At 45.1% G+C, this 14,375-nt stretch overlaps 1 protein-coding gene across 1 annotated transcript in view; it reads right to left on the reverse strand.

Annotated features, from left to right (window-relative positions):
- The window catches only part of FDFT1 (farnesyl-diphosphate farnesyltransferase 1), a 33,030-nt gene extending 25,916 nt beyond the window's left edge, over positions 1–7,114 (reverse strand). Inside the window, exon 1 of the mRNA XM_072796046.1 lies at positions 6,802–7,114. Coding sequence (XP_072652147.1) covers positions 6,802–6,900 — 99 coding nt within the window. The 5' untranslated portion in view covers positions 6,901–7,114. The remainder of the gene's footprint in view (positions 1–6,801) is intronic.
- Positions 7,115–14,375: the final 7,261 nt, after the last annotated feature.

Raw genomic sequence — 14,375 nt, forward strand, 5'->3', positions numbered from 1 at the left:
AAAAAAGAAAAGAAAAGGAAAACAGGGATCCCTGGGTGGCGCAGCGGTTTGGCGCCTGCCTTTGGCCCAGGGCGCGATCTTGGAGACCCGGGATCAAATCCCACGTCGGGCTCTCAGTGCATGGAGCCTGCTTCTCCCTCTGCCTATGTCTCTGCCCCTCTCTCTCTCTCTGTGACTATCATAAATAAATAAAAAAATTAAAAAAAAAAAAAAAGGAAAGGAAAACATTTGAAATGTCTAACAGGAGAGTGGTTAATATCTATATGGCATATCCACTGGTGGAAATATACTATAGTCACTTTGGAATGTTAACAGTGAACTCTGAACCCTGGTGGACCCGTGTTCTTTTTATATGTGTATTATTGCCTGAATTTCTTATCATGGATGCCTATCCTACATCAAGAAAGTAAGGCTTTAAAAAAAAAATCACATAATCATGAGAATTTCATTTCCTTGCCATAGTCAATAAAAAATTATTAGTAAAAATTAATATTTAGCACCATAAATTAGTAAAATAATTTCATGCAGTATCTGGCATATAACTATACTGAGTGAAGGTTTGATGAATAAATGAATACGTTCAGAGTATTTAAAAACCATTCACTAACTCCTTCCCTCTCAAGTGTGGAAAGGCCAGGCTTAGCAGTCAAGTAAAATAAAATAACAGCTACTACTGAGCTCTATGGCAGGTCTTCACCTAAGCTGTTGTTACCAGGCCAGAATGCTTCCTTTCACTGCACTACCAAATGTTTTAATCCTCAGCTATAATTAATGGCTTGGGGGCTGATTTCTAACCATAAACTGAAACAAAAGACGTGAGGTTTTTGAAGAACAGCAATTTTAAGGAATACCAAAGGCTCCTTACCAACACACCTCCTCCACTCTTAAAATGAGCAAGGTCAATAAATCCCTTCCTTTGCCTTCTTCCCTCATCATTCTTTCTTCTGTCACCTATCTGTTTCAGTTCCTCACTCTGCAACAAAGAATTTCCTCAAACTACCAAGAAGATACAGGAAGGTATAACTATCAAACACTGGAAAACTCCACTCACTGTGAAAATTTCCAGTGCTTGATTCCCATGAGCTGCTGTGGGGGAGGGGGGATGTAGAAAAAAAACTAGAGCGAACTGCTTGCCTGTCCCTAGAGCCTTCTGATGTTTTCCACTGGTGTGTGAGATGAAGTGTGCTCCTGAGAACCCTCAAGTGGGGGAGAAACAGGGATGGAGGGCATTTGGAGGAAGAGTGTGCAGTGGCTAGAAGTACAAAGACTCAACTCCCAGGACTGGGACTCTAGCCTCAAATTGAAAGAATGGCTACTGACCATTCCCACAGCTTTCCTTAAGACTTTAACACAGATTCCTCAGAATGGGGAGAAATCCCACAAACATAACCAATTTTATGTAACAATAAAATTACAAACTACCGCTTACTGGGCAACTACTAAAGGCCAAGCAAAATATAAATATTACCTTTCATCCTTAAAAAATCCTTTAAGGAAGATATTACAGACCTACATCCACTTTCATTCAAACTTCATGGCCAGATGTACAGCAGAATTCAGAATTTTTAATGTTTTAGAAAACAGGCAATAAGATGTAAATATGGCCCCAACCTCTATAGAGTAATATTCCATAATTAATTGTTAGTATTTCTTTAGCAAAATCTTTGAATATTTGTACTAAGCCAGGGTCACTTCAGTTCAGGGTAGCTTTGCTGCCACATGACTTTGAGGTAGATGTGAAAACATTCCTCATCTTTAGACCATTTACGCATTGGGAAATTGTGGTTAAGGGCCTGTGATCAATATCTCTATTTTATAGATGAAGACACTGTTGCCTGGAGGTTAAATTACCAAAAGTTACTCAGCTAAGAGTTAGGATTTAGACTTGAAAGAAGCCAGAAATGCACAATTACAAAACACCTTTTACCGTGATCTGCCCCCTTCTTTTTAAGATTTTATTATTTATTTATTTATTCATGAGAGACACACACACACACACAGAGAGAGAGAGAGAGAGAGAAAGAGAGAGAAGCAGAGACACAGGCAGAGGGAGAAGCAGGCTCCATGTAGGGAGCCCGATGTGGGACTCGATCACACCCCAGGCTGAAGGCGGCGCCAAACCACTGGGCCACCAGGGCTGCCCATGACGTGCCCTCTGATCACACAACTTGCAGATGGCAGTTCTAAAAATTCAGTATAAATCAAGTTTACTGAACCCTGAATTTTTATAGCCAAGTTCTTCCATGATAGAAACAGCTAACCATCAATATCTTCTAAAGGCACATTTCTCCCCAGTTTTTACTTAACTTAAAAGAGAAACTGGGATGTCTGGGTTGCTCAGTGGTTGAGAGTCTACCTTTGGCTCAGGGCATGATCCCGGGGTCTTGGGATAGAGTCCCACATCCAGCTTCCCACAGGGACCCTGCTTCTCCCTCTGCCTATGTCTCAGCCTCTCTGTGTCTCTCATGAATAAATAAAATCTTAAAAAAAAAATAGTAGAAGAAAGAGATAGAGAAACTAATGGGGATGCCTAGGTGGCTCAGTCAGTTAAGCATCTGCCTTCAGCTCAGGTCATGATCTCAGGGTCCTGGGATTGAGCAGAACATGGGCTCCCTGCTCAGTGGGGAGCCTGCTTCTCCCTCTTCCCTTCCTCCTATTCATGTGCTCTCTCTCTCACTCTCTCTCTCAATCTTTCAAAGAAAATCTTTAAAAAGAGAGAGAAGCTAAGATCATGTTAAGCAAAGGAAAATGCGTTCCTATGCTTCCTCTATTCAACTATTCTCTTTTTTAATGGCTCTAGGGGGCTTAAAAAGGACTCAGAAAAACTGCAAGCAACAAAACAAATAATATTGTACTTACTGCTCATCAAATCTTAGAGCTAGAAGAGTCTCGCTTAAAAAAAAAAAAATCAAGAGATTATAACGTGGAAATCTTTCTCCTATGCCCTTACTACTTTTCTCTCTATGTGTAACCAATGCTACTGTTTTCTCCAATGGTCTTATTTTATAGAAAGAAAAATGAATCTCAGAGAATTCAAGTCTCTGGACCCAAATCACAACCCTATAAATTGTGTCCCCTGACTTTAGACACATAGATCCTTTGCCCCATTATTATTTTTCTTTGTAGTGTTTACCTCCACCTGAAATGTTACATATATTAGACTCTTGAACAATGTGGGGATAAGGAACATGGGCCACCTCCCACAGCTGAAAATCTGCCTATAACTTTTGACTCCCCCAAAACATAATTACTCATAGCCTGCTATGACCAGTAGTCTTACCAAAACATAAACAGTGATCAACACTTAGGTTTTTGTATGTTATATGTATTATATACTGTATTCTTACAATAAAGTAAGCTTGATAAAATATTAAGAGAAAATACATTTACAGTATTGGACTGTATTTATCAGGAAAAAAATCCATGTATAAGTAAATCCATACAGTTCAAAGTCATGTTGTTCAAGGGTCAACCATACTTGCTTTTTTTTCATTCTGTCTTCCTCTAAAATGTAAGGTTCATTAAAGCAAGGTCTTCACCTATCCTGTTTACTTTTGTATCTCTAGCATCTAGAATAGTACTTGACATTGGTGGTCACATAATTGTTAAAGGAAGGAAGCTAATATACACCAGGTTTGGAAAGGAAGAAAAGAACTAGGAATTAGAGAGTATCTGTATCACATGTGGGAGCGCATGTGACAGCACTAGGATCTGATCAGCAGTCTGGGGCCTTCAAACCTGAGCTCTTCCTTGCAGGCAGCCTCCAAACTGGGGGCAAGGAGGTTTTCAGACTAGCCTGGGTTGGCACTCTGGAATCACTACTTGAACAAATTATCTGATTACTTTATGCCATTGTTTGCTAACCTATAAAAGAGCAGTAATAATAGTGTTTGTCACTTTAGGGTTGTTGTCAAGATTGACTAAGTGCGATGAGTTACAAAAAGGCCCCAAAAGCTTATGGCTCTTTTCATCACAGGATGGGGGTCTCTCTCTGCCTCCCTAAATCTAGGTCCCCTTTTTTGGCCAATAAGACAGCAGCCAATGTGATTCAAGCAAGGCTGAAACACTCCAGCTGCCACATGGGACCTCAGGGCTAGCCTGCGGATGATGAGACACATTGGCCCAGGATCCCCTTGACAGTCCAGCCTGCTAACCAACAGACTGTCCAGCCACAACGCATCTATAAAACAGGAAAACTAGTACCTTCCTTATAAGGATACCGGAAGGTTTAAATAACAGATGTCAGGAGGTGTATAAAATAGTGCTTGGAACATAGTAAGAGCTCAATAAACATTAGCCATTATCAGGACACTCTTTATCTAAAGGGTGAAAATCTAAGTTTAAAAAGTCAACAGAGCATCAAAATGGAAGAAAAGGTTCTGAGCAAGTACAGTTAGGGACCTGAATGACAACAATTCCAAGTCCCCAGCATGATGAGACTACTTCAAAAAGATAGTGAACACTGATGTGCTGGTGAGGTAGGATCGGGAAATGGACTTTCGTTGCATATATCACCATTTTATTTCTTAGGAAAAGAAAAAAAAAGATGATGCAAATACAGCAAACACTATCCATCTAATCTTGGAAATAGACACAAATTGGTTATGGTATTTTCAATATTTTTCTATTTCCTTAAAATATTGTATAGTTAAAATGTATTTTTTTAAAAAACTGAAAGCAGTCTTAATCTATGTTACATAGACATACAGCGTATAAGAAAGGAATTTAAAGTTCTGAAATGACCAGACCACACTGAAAGGGTAGTTACTGTTCAACTGTGAACACTGGTCCACTGAACTTTGGACTTCAAAAGGAGAAAGATCAGGCTGGTAAATGATCTGGAAAGAGTTACAAATAATGATAACTAAGGGAAAAACACAGAACATTTGGCTGGAATGTCAGTATTCTCAGAGAGAGTATGAGAGTTCTCTTAAAACACATCAAGCGCTGTATCACACAACAAGGATTTGACTCTGGTTTCAGAAGGAGAACCGAGTAACACTTCCTAAAATCCAAAACTGTCTGGGGATGGAGTGGGCAAGTCTCCAGGGGTAGTGAACTACCTGTCACAGGAGGTGTTCAGGAGACTATACAAACCGGATTACAGAATATGAGGACAGGGGCCGTTGTTTCCCCTCAAAACACACAGATGTGCAACAACATAAATATTTTCAAATAATGTCAGGAAAGCTCCAAAAACTCTTAGCAAGAATCTCTAATTAAACATTCATTGAGCAAGACACGTGAGCAATTTAAGCATTCCCCAAAAGATGAATCCTCTATTCCAGCCAGAAGTGAGTTCTCCCTTCTGTAAATTTCCTTATGGCAATTACTATGTACTCTGACACGTGAAGTTTAACTTGTGCCCCCGCCTTTTATTCATTAATTCACTAAAGGGACATCAAATAGGATTCCTATATCTCAATAGCTTAAAAATCCAGAATCAAATATAGAATCTTAAACCTGAAAGGGATTTGGGGATCATAAAACCAATACACAAATCACCACAACACAAGACTATGGGGCTGATATAAAGTAGTACCAGATAAAATGGCTGAGGAAGTTTCACAGGTTACTTGTTATGGTGCTCCCAAATTTTCTATGAACAATCTTACTTTACTGACCCGATAAGATGGTGAGCTCTTTGTACGTCTTAACTGTCTATCCGTGCCATTCCGCCATGGTGCATCAAGCATAACACCTAGCAAGGAACAGGTGTCCGTGCATCCCTGTGCACTGAATGGTGAACAGAGGTGGCAACGGCGGAAGCTATACCTTGAAGGATGAGAAGGATCCTGAGTTATGAAAGAAAGAGAAACATTTTTTTCCTGATGGAAATGAAAGTGTTTTGATAAAGAACACCAATTAAAAGTACATTTAAAACAAAGAACGGTACCTGTGATGTACCGCTGGAGAAGAGAACTTAAACGTTTTGATATAACCCACTAATTCTGTTGAATGTGTCTTATTCATTCAATAACCACTTAAGAATAATTTTTCTTGTTGTGATAAATACCTTCGTAAGTATTCATTTAGCAAAGAATGAGGCAGATGAAATACAAGTAAATAAAACCACGTTTGGCCTTCAACGGGCCAACAATGCTGCCACTCGACAGATATACAGGTAGCAAATGAGAACTTGGAAGAGTAAATATGTGTTATTAAAAAAACCAAAAAAAACAAAACAAAAAACAAAAAAACAAAACGAGGAAGCGCTGACGAGTAGGGACTGATCAGACCGCAAGAAGGGAGGGAAGCTTTTGGAAGAAGGGTAACCTAAAACTGGAAGGATGCGCAACGTTTCATTGCAGAAAAGATAATTGTGGCAACATCTGCAGAGTTCATTCCCTTGATGAAATTCTCTCCCACGTCCTCTCCCACTTAATCTACCCATATAATCTCAATCTTGCAACATCAACACACACAGATAAACATCAATGCGCAAGGACAGAAGCATGAAGAGAACCTACCTGACAACCAATGTCTTCAAAGAGCAGAAACATTTTAAGCACCAGGACAACTCGGGGGAGGGTGGGGGGAGGGGAGACGAGGCCCGCCGAGGAGACCTGGGTCGGCTGGGCCCGATTTGGGGCAAGGGAAGCGGAACCGGGCAGGGCAGGCGGGCGGGCGGGGCCGCCAGCGGGGGCGGGGGTCTGCTATCCCGAGGGAAGGAGGGCGCCGGAGGCGTCGGGCACTCGCTCGCCGCGCTCCCCGCCCGCGGCAGCCGGGCCTGCCCGCCAGGCCCCAAAGCACCGCGCGCAGCCGCCGGCCCCGGCCGGGATGCAAGGATGCTCGGCCCACCTGGTCCATCTTGGGTATCACCTTCCGCCGGCCCCCCATCTGGAAGCGCAGGAGGTTGTAGAACTCCTCCGGGCGCCCCAAGCACTTCACGAACTCCATGCTGGCGGCAGGCGGCAGGCTCCCGGGGCTGGCGCTCTACTCCGGATACCTCCGGTGGACCCCGGCCGGCGCTCAGCGGAGGATTAAACCCCGGAATCGCAACGGGCGGGGCGGGGCAGAGGCGGGCCCAGAGCGGGGCGCCACGCCCACCTCCCCGCCCACCTCAACGGGCTCTAGCTCTCGCGCCACTTCTCGGGGGCGCGCGGGGTGGACTGACGAGCTCTGATTGGCCAGAACCGTTCGCACCAGGGAGACGCCGGCCAATCGGCTGCAGGAGGAGTCTGGCGTGACGACCGTACCCTCTAAGCTAATTGGAGGACGAGAAAGGGGCGGGTGAGCGGGATTGGTGCTTCGGTGGGGGGTGGGCCTCGTCCTGGCTTCTCCTCCGTAGAGGGTGGGGCGGGGCCTCAGACCCGAGTTGGGACGCGGCGAGGTGGCTGCGGCGGGTTCTCGCTCCCGCGTCCTGAGTTTTTGGTGCGAGCCCAGAGGGCGAGTTCGCTACGACTTTGTCAGTCATCATTCCACGTGGTGGGTCCTGTTTGTCCTGCGGCCGCACTGACTCTTCAGGGGCGTGCACCTCCCCGTGCTGTGTCTGCTCGAGGCCGCGGGACTTTTAAAGGGCGGGTGGGCGGGCCATGGAGGTGCGGGCGCTGACTGTCCGCCCCGGGGAGCAAGGGCTTGGAGGCGCTGACCGCCCCGTGCAACACCGGCACCCGGTCGGCAGTCACACCTGCAGCCCCGTGCAACACCGGGCACCCTGGCCGGCAGTCACACCTGCAGCCCCGTGCAACACCGGGCACCCTGGCCGGCAGTCACACCTGCAGCCCCGTGCAACACCGGGCACCCTGGCCGGCAGTCACACCTGCAGCCCCGTGCAACACCGGCACCCGGTCGGCAGTCACACCTGCAGCCCCGTGCAACACCGGGCACCCCGTCCAGCAGTGACCCCGTGCCCGCTGCACAGCCCGCAGAGCCTTTCACTTCTCGGGGGATGATGTCGCTCACTCCTAGAATTTCACCTCTAGGATCTTTTTTTTTTTTTTTTTTTTAAGATTTTATTTATTTATTCCTGAGAGACACAGGTAGAGGGAGAAGCAGGCTCCACTCCATGCAGGGAGCCTGATGTGGGACTCGATCCCTGGTCTCTAGGATCACACCCTGGGCTGAAGGTGGAGCTAAACCGCTGACCCACCCGGGCTGCCCATCTCTAGGATCTTTTAAATTGTGTGTCCACTTTGTCCCCAAAATGCATCAGAAGCGTTTCTACGACCTATGAAAGGCTGATGTAGAAATTTATAGCTCCATCTTTATTTTTTTTTTCTTTTTTTGGAGAGACAGAGATTGGGGACAAGTGCACCAAGGGCTGAGGGAGAGAAGCAGATTCCAGGTTGAATGTGAATTCCCACCCTCTCCCCTCCACACTCTCTCACCCTGAGATCATGACCTGAGGCCACATCAAGGGTCAGCGGCTTAAGCAACCAAGCCAGCCATGAGCCCTGGTCACTATTTTATTTTTTTAAGATTTTATTTATTCATGAGAGACAGAGGCAGAGACACGGGCAGAAGGAGAAGCAGGCTCCCCGTGGGGAGCCCCAATTCTGGACTCGATCCAGGACCCTGAGCCAGCCACTCTCCTGATCAGTGCTTTACTGTGCTCGCCCTCCACCCACCATTACTGCTGATCCCCATCCTGCTCTAGTTCACCACCACCACCACCACCCACCCCTCACCCCAACCCCCATCCCTGCCCTAGTATTTATAACAGGCTGATATAATACTAAGTTTACTTGTATGTTCAGTGTCTGTTTCTTCTTGTTAGACCTAAGCTCAATGGTTGACAGATCTTTATTTTGTTCACTAACACACCCCCAAGCATTTAGAACAGTTCCTGGTACATACTGGGTGCACAGTGAACATTTACTGAACTGACCTGTACCTCCTCTTCTTTGATGTCCTCCAAAGTTATTACATCCCTAACTGAAATCTCTCTCCCATTGACACTTCGGTGAATGGCACTAGCAGCATTGCCTAATTATCAAATCCTGATGTCATCCCTAACTCCGTTCTCTTCCTACACCTGCCCTCCATCAAGTCTGTGGAACCTAAGAAACAAACATCTCTCATTGTAACCTCTCCTCTCTGATTCATCTTGTTTTAAGCTTCATCTTCTCTCCCAACTATTTTCAAGTCAACTTCCCACCTCTCTCTCTCTCCATGCATGCCCATTTGACAGCTTGAGTAACTTAAAACACACACTTGTGGGCAGACGGGTGGCTCAGTGGTTTAGTGCCGCTTTCAGCCCAGGGCCTGATCCTGGAGACCCGGCATCGAGTCCCGTGTCGGGCTCCCTGCATGGAGCCTGCTTCTCCCTCTGCCTGTGTCTCTGCCTTTCTGCCTCTCTCTCTCTCTCTCATGAATAAATAAATAAATAAAATCTTAAAAAAAAAAAAAAAACCCACACACACTTGATTATATTACTCTCTTGCCTACAATTCTTCAATTTTAAATGCCTTAAAAGAAATGCCTTTCAAGATAAAATTAAAGATTCTGGCATTGAATAAAAACTCCCTCATTGTTTGGCACCCGTTTTCCTTTTTTTGGATTTTCGCCGTTTTCTATCCCATCACTTCTGTACTGTATAGCCCTGATCCAGCCCTGGCAGCACTTGCAGTTCCCCAACAGGCCACAGGACCACATATCCCAGTCTCCACCAGAGTAATTCACACCCAGGATGTCCTTCCTTTCTCTTCACCCAGCTACCTGCCTTAAGGTCATCACAGCTTACGTGGATACCCTTCCTTCAGAAATTCTTTTCTGAAGTTCCCTGACTTCTCCTTTATCTGTTCTTTAGATTCAACAAACATCCACTTGACACCAGTCATGTGGCAGACACTAAAAAAACAAAAAACAAAAAAACAAGCAAGACGAGGTTTGATTTCAAAGAGCTTCCAGGGCCACCAGACAGTAGGAAGAGACAGACATGGCTGATATAATGGTGTTGCTATTATTAGAGACAGAGTTGGATCCTAATCCAGCTTCCTAAGTCTGACCTAGGTGCCCAGTCGGAGATGGCATACACAGATAGACAATGACCAGACCATACACCATGACAAAACTCTGATGCACAACCTGTGCAGCAACAGGCCCAGAGTAGTCAGGACTAGGTCAATAACTTCCCCATATTTTTCCTCTACTTTCAACTCAGGACCAATCACAGAAAGCCAAATATACTCTTCAAACAAATTACATAAGATACCCAGCTGCTGGTTAGCCTGCTTCCAGCTTCTCCATGCCAACCTTCCAACCAGAGTATGCATACCTGGTTCCTCCCCTTTTGTTCATTATAGAGCTTACCCACTCCCCTGCCTGTTTCTGAGTCTCTGCCAAATGCAAGTGACAAGTGACAATGGCTGCTGCCCTTGCTCTAGCAAGCTCTGAATAAAGAGCCTCATTTGTTCTTATTTCAGTAGTCTTTATTTCCACAAACCTCAATACTTCCATCATGTTCAGTTGATGCTCTTGTCTTGAACTTGGTGTATTCCAATGATCTCTTTTCTATGTCTTCACTGAACTCAAGGTCAGAGCCTCTCATTTAAACATAAAATCTGGCACAGTGCTTGCCCCATAACAAGTCTCCACTACTTTCTGTGGAGTAACAATGCTTGAAATTAGAACTGTATGGGAACTTTTAGACACACTTCTAGCCTCCCCACCCTCACAGAGCAGTTTCTCTATAACCTACTGAAACACTTAACATTCTTTGTCATAAGCCAGTCTCTTCCTATCACTATAAGGGTTTTCTTTTATCCTTGGGGTTTTATCCTATAGGGGTTTGTGTTTTTATCCTTGCGTTCCCAGACCCAGCATTTAGGAGGCATGTCAGAAATACTTATTGAATGTATTCAATAACTAACTTACACTAACATTACACATCACGTTTTTCACAGTGTCAATTACCACAAAACTCTAATTCATGAGATAGAGAAATCTTTCCCCTAGAATCTGCTGAATACAAGTGTCACCTCTCCTTACTTCTAAGTGAAACCTGGACTCTCCATGTATCCCATCCCTCACCCGCAACTCTGTCAAGCAAAAACCTCTCCTTCCATCCTAATAGCATAAGGACAATATGAGTAATTTCCACTGCTCCACACCACTCCATCACCTCTTTTCTAGCTGCCATCCACTCCGCTTATGCCATCCCTACCTGCCCTCCTTTCAGGACTAAAACTTTCCGAGTGCCTCCTGCCATGCTGGATAAAATCTTAAAAGGGAGCACAGTAGCTATGGTTTCTGTCAGTTACCCATGTTCCTGCTTTCACATTTCTTCCACTAAGTCCATGTAATTCTGCTATAATTCCGATGGTGCTGACAGTGACCCCTACAACTCAACCGCTAGGTGCACTCTATTTCCCCTCATTCTACAGACTTTAGTAAGTCACTGAAGTCAGAGGAAGAAGTCTGCTCCTGAGAGGACACAGCAGGTGTGAGAATTATTTTTCTATGTTCTGTTCTGTAAACTTTCATATCACTTGAATCTGTTGATATATGTAATTTATTTTATTTTTTTATAAGCTTTCTTTTTTAATTTTTTTAAAATTTTTATTCATTTATGATAGTCACACAGAGAGAGAGAGAGGCAGAGACACAGGCAGAGGGAGAAGCAGGCTCCATGCACCGGGATCCCGATGTGGGATTCGATCCCGGGTCTCCAGGATCGCGCCCTGGGCCAAAGGCAGGCGCTAAACCACTGCGCCACCCAGGGATCCCCGATATATGTAATTTAAAAGATAATAAAAAAATTTTCAGGGATCCCTGGGTGGCTCAGTGGTTGAGCGTCTGCCGTCAGCTCAGGTCGTGATCCCGGGGTCCCGGGATTGAGTCCCACATCAAGCTCCCTACAGAGAGCCTGCTTCTCCTTCTGCCTATGTCTCTCTTTCTGTGTCTCTCATGAATAAATAAATAAAATATTTAAAAAAATTTTTTAGGGACACCTGGATGGCTTAGTAGTTAGTTGAGCGTCTGCCTTCTACTCAGGGTGTGGTCCCAGGGTCCTGGGATCGAGTCCCCACATTGGGCTTCCCACAGGGACTCTGCTTCTCCCTCTGCCTGTGTCTCTGCCTCTCTGTGACTCTTTTGAAATAAATAAAATCTTTAAAAAATTTTTTTTAAATATTAAGGATTCTCATTTACCTCGCTGGCCTTGTTCCATTCTTACCCTGACCACCTTCAACTGTGGGTTAATATAGAATCCGTTTCATTATTCCTGAGCCTAGGCTTCTGGATGCAGCTGGAGAAAGTTGGGAGGTGGAGCAGTCTAGCCTGGATCTTCAGTGTGGCTCTACTACTCTTCCCCTGAAACCCAAAGTGGCTCTAAATTCCCAGAATCGCTGTTACAAACCTTTCCCTTCCTCCTTTGTATTTCAAAAGACCTCACCTTCAGCGAATTTTCTCTGGATCTTCCTCTCCTGGCCAGGTCATCTTTAAGAGACGAAGCTGGCCTGCTCTTGCACCCTCCTAGTTTCTCCTCTCCACTAATGTGCAAATCCTCACATCATAGCCACCCTTTCATAAATGATTCTCCTCCCTGACCTCCTCTCTCTCGTTTCCTTCAGAACCAACCTTCTTGAAGAGCAGACCACTCTCATCCCTTCTACTTCCTCAGCTCCCACGCATCTCTCAGCCCCTTCAGACTGGTTGCCACTCTGCACAAATTGCTTTCCTGGAGGTTATCATGATCTCAGATTTGATTGACTGACGGATCCAACGGTCTCTTCTCCTCCTCCTCCTTCAATTCAGCATAAGCCAGTATTATGGGCTATTTGCTTCTACCCGAAGCTTATTTTTCCTCCTATTATATTTGATCTTTCATTGACTAGCTTCTCTTTCTGCTCTCGCCCTTTAAGCACAAGACTTTTTTTACGGTTCCACGGCGATTGCCATCTTTTCTCATGCCATGTGAGGGCCCTTGTTAACTTTCTTTAGCTGAACATCACACTAGAGGGAAAACTCCAAACTCTGTGCCTTCCAACCTAGGCTGCAGAGAGCTAGGAGTATGTCCCCCCCAGTAAGGTGCCACACAGGTGTCCCCAGTTCAACATGCCTCACATTGGATTCGCTTCCCCCACAGAACCTGCTCAGCCAGGGGATGAGCACATCCCCTGGCTGATGTTCCCTGTTGGCCAGCAGCTGGGCTCCTCTAGGGCAGGTGGCAAGCTTGAGGAATTACCAGCTCCCAACCTCCCAGCCCTGTGTCCGCATAGCTAGTCACCCAGGAGCCTGACCCCACAATGCTCTCGTACCTCTCCTCACACTGCTGTTTCCAGGCCTAGCTCTTCTCTTCCCAACAACAGCATTCTTCTCTTTCTTTTTTCACCAATCACAACAGGTGCAGACCCACACTCAGGCTGTGGTGCCCAGTGTCTCTAGAGCCTTCGCATCCCATTTCCCTCCTGTACTATAAACCTTTTGTACTGATCAGATGTTGACTTAGAAGAAATTGGCTGGATGCCATCTTTGCCCCAGTTTATGCCTAACATCTCACACTTACGTTATTCCATATGGGTTAGAAAAGTAAATTTGAATTAAGGAAACATGTATATGTGAGTATATATATGTATGTATACATGAAAGAGAGTGTGCACACAAGTGGGGAGCGCAGAGGGAGAAACAGACTCCCTGCTGAGCAGGGAGCCCGATGTGGGGCTCGATTCCAGGATCCCAGGATCATGGCCTGAGCTAAAGGCAGATGCTTAACTAACTGAGCCACCCAGGTGCCCCTCACACACATTTTCACATTATACACACACACACACACACACACACACACACACACACCACAAGCAAGAGTGTATATATTCTTGTAGATACAAATAGCAATCTATTATTACTCAAATGGTATTTTCACAGCATCTGGTCTGGAAGTAGGGTTTTACAACTAATTTAAGTTAAAAAAAAAAAGTATGGAGAAATGGCCTCTGAGAAGTTGAAGATTCTGAAACCCCTTTGTATCCTGTTACAAACTGAATTGTATCCACTACTACCACCACCACCACCTCCACCCCCAGGCAATTTCAATGTTGAAGACTTAACCTACCATATGGGATATTTGGATAGGACCTTTAAAAAGGTAATTAAGGTGAACTGTCCTAATTGTGGGGCCCTAACACATACATAAGACAGGTGTCCTTCTAAGGAGAGACAGAGAACCCAAGAGGGCCTGCACATAGAGAAAAGGGCCCAGGAAGATGCGGCAAGAAGGCAGCTGCGAGCCCAAGAGGGACAGCTCAGGAGGAAACCAACCTGCCAGCATCTTGACTGGGAGACTTCCAGCCTCCAGGATGGCGAGAGCATCCATTTGTCTTTAAGTCTTCCAGATCATGCTATTTTCTTAGGCATACATAATCTAAGGCCAAAAGAACTGGCACTTTTGTGAAGTAAAAAAGATAACTGAAGTACAGTTGTAGAAGAGATTT

This window comes from Canis lupus, chromosome 24 (genome assembly GCF_048164855.1).
Source record: "Canis lupus baileyi chromosome 24, mCanLup2.hap1, whole genome shotgun sequence".
Lineage (NCBI taxonomy): Eukaryota > Metazoa > Chordata > Mammalia > Carnivora > Canidae > Canis > Canis lupus.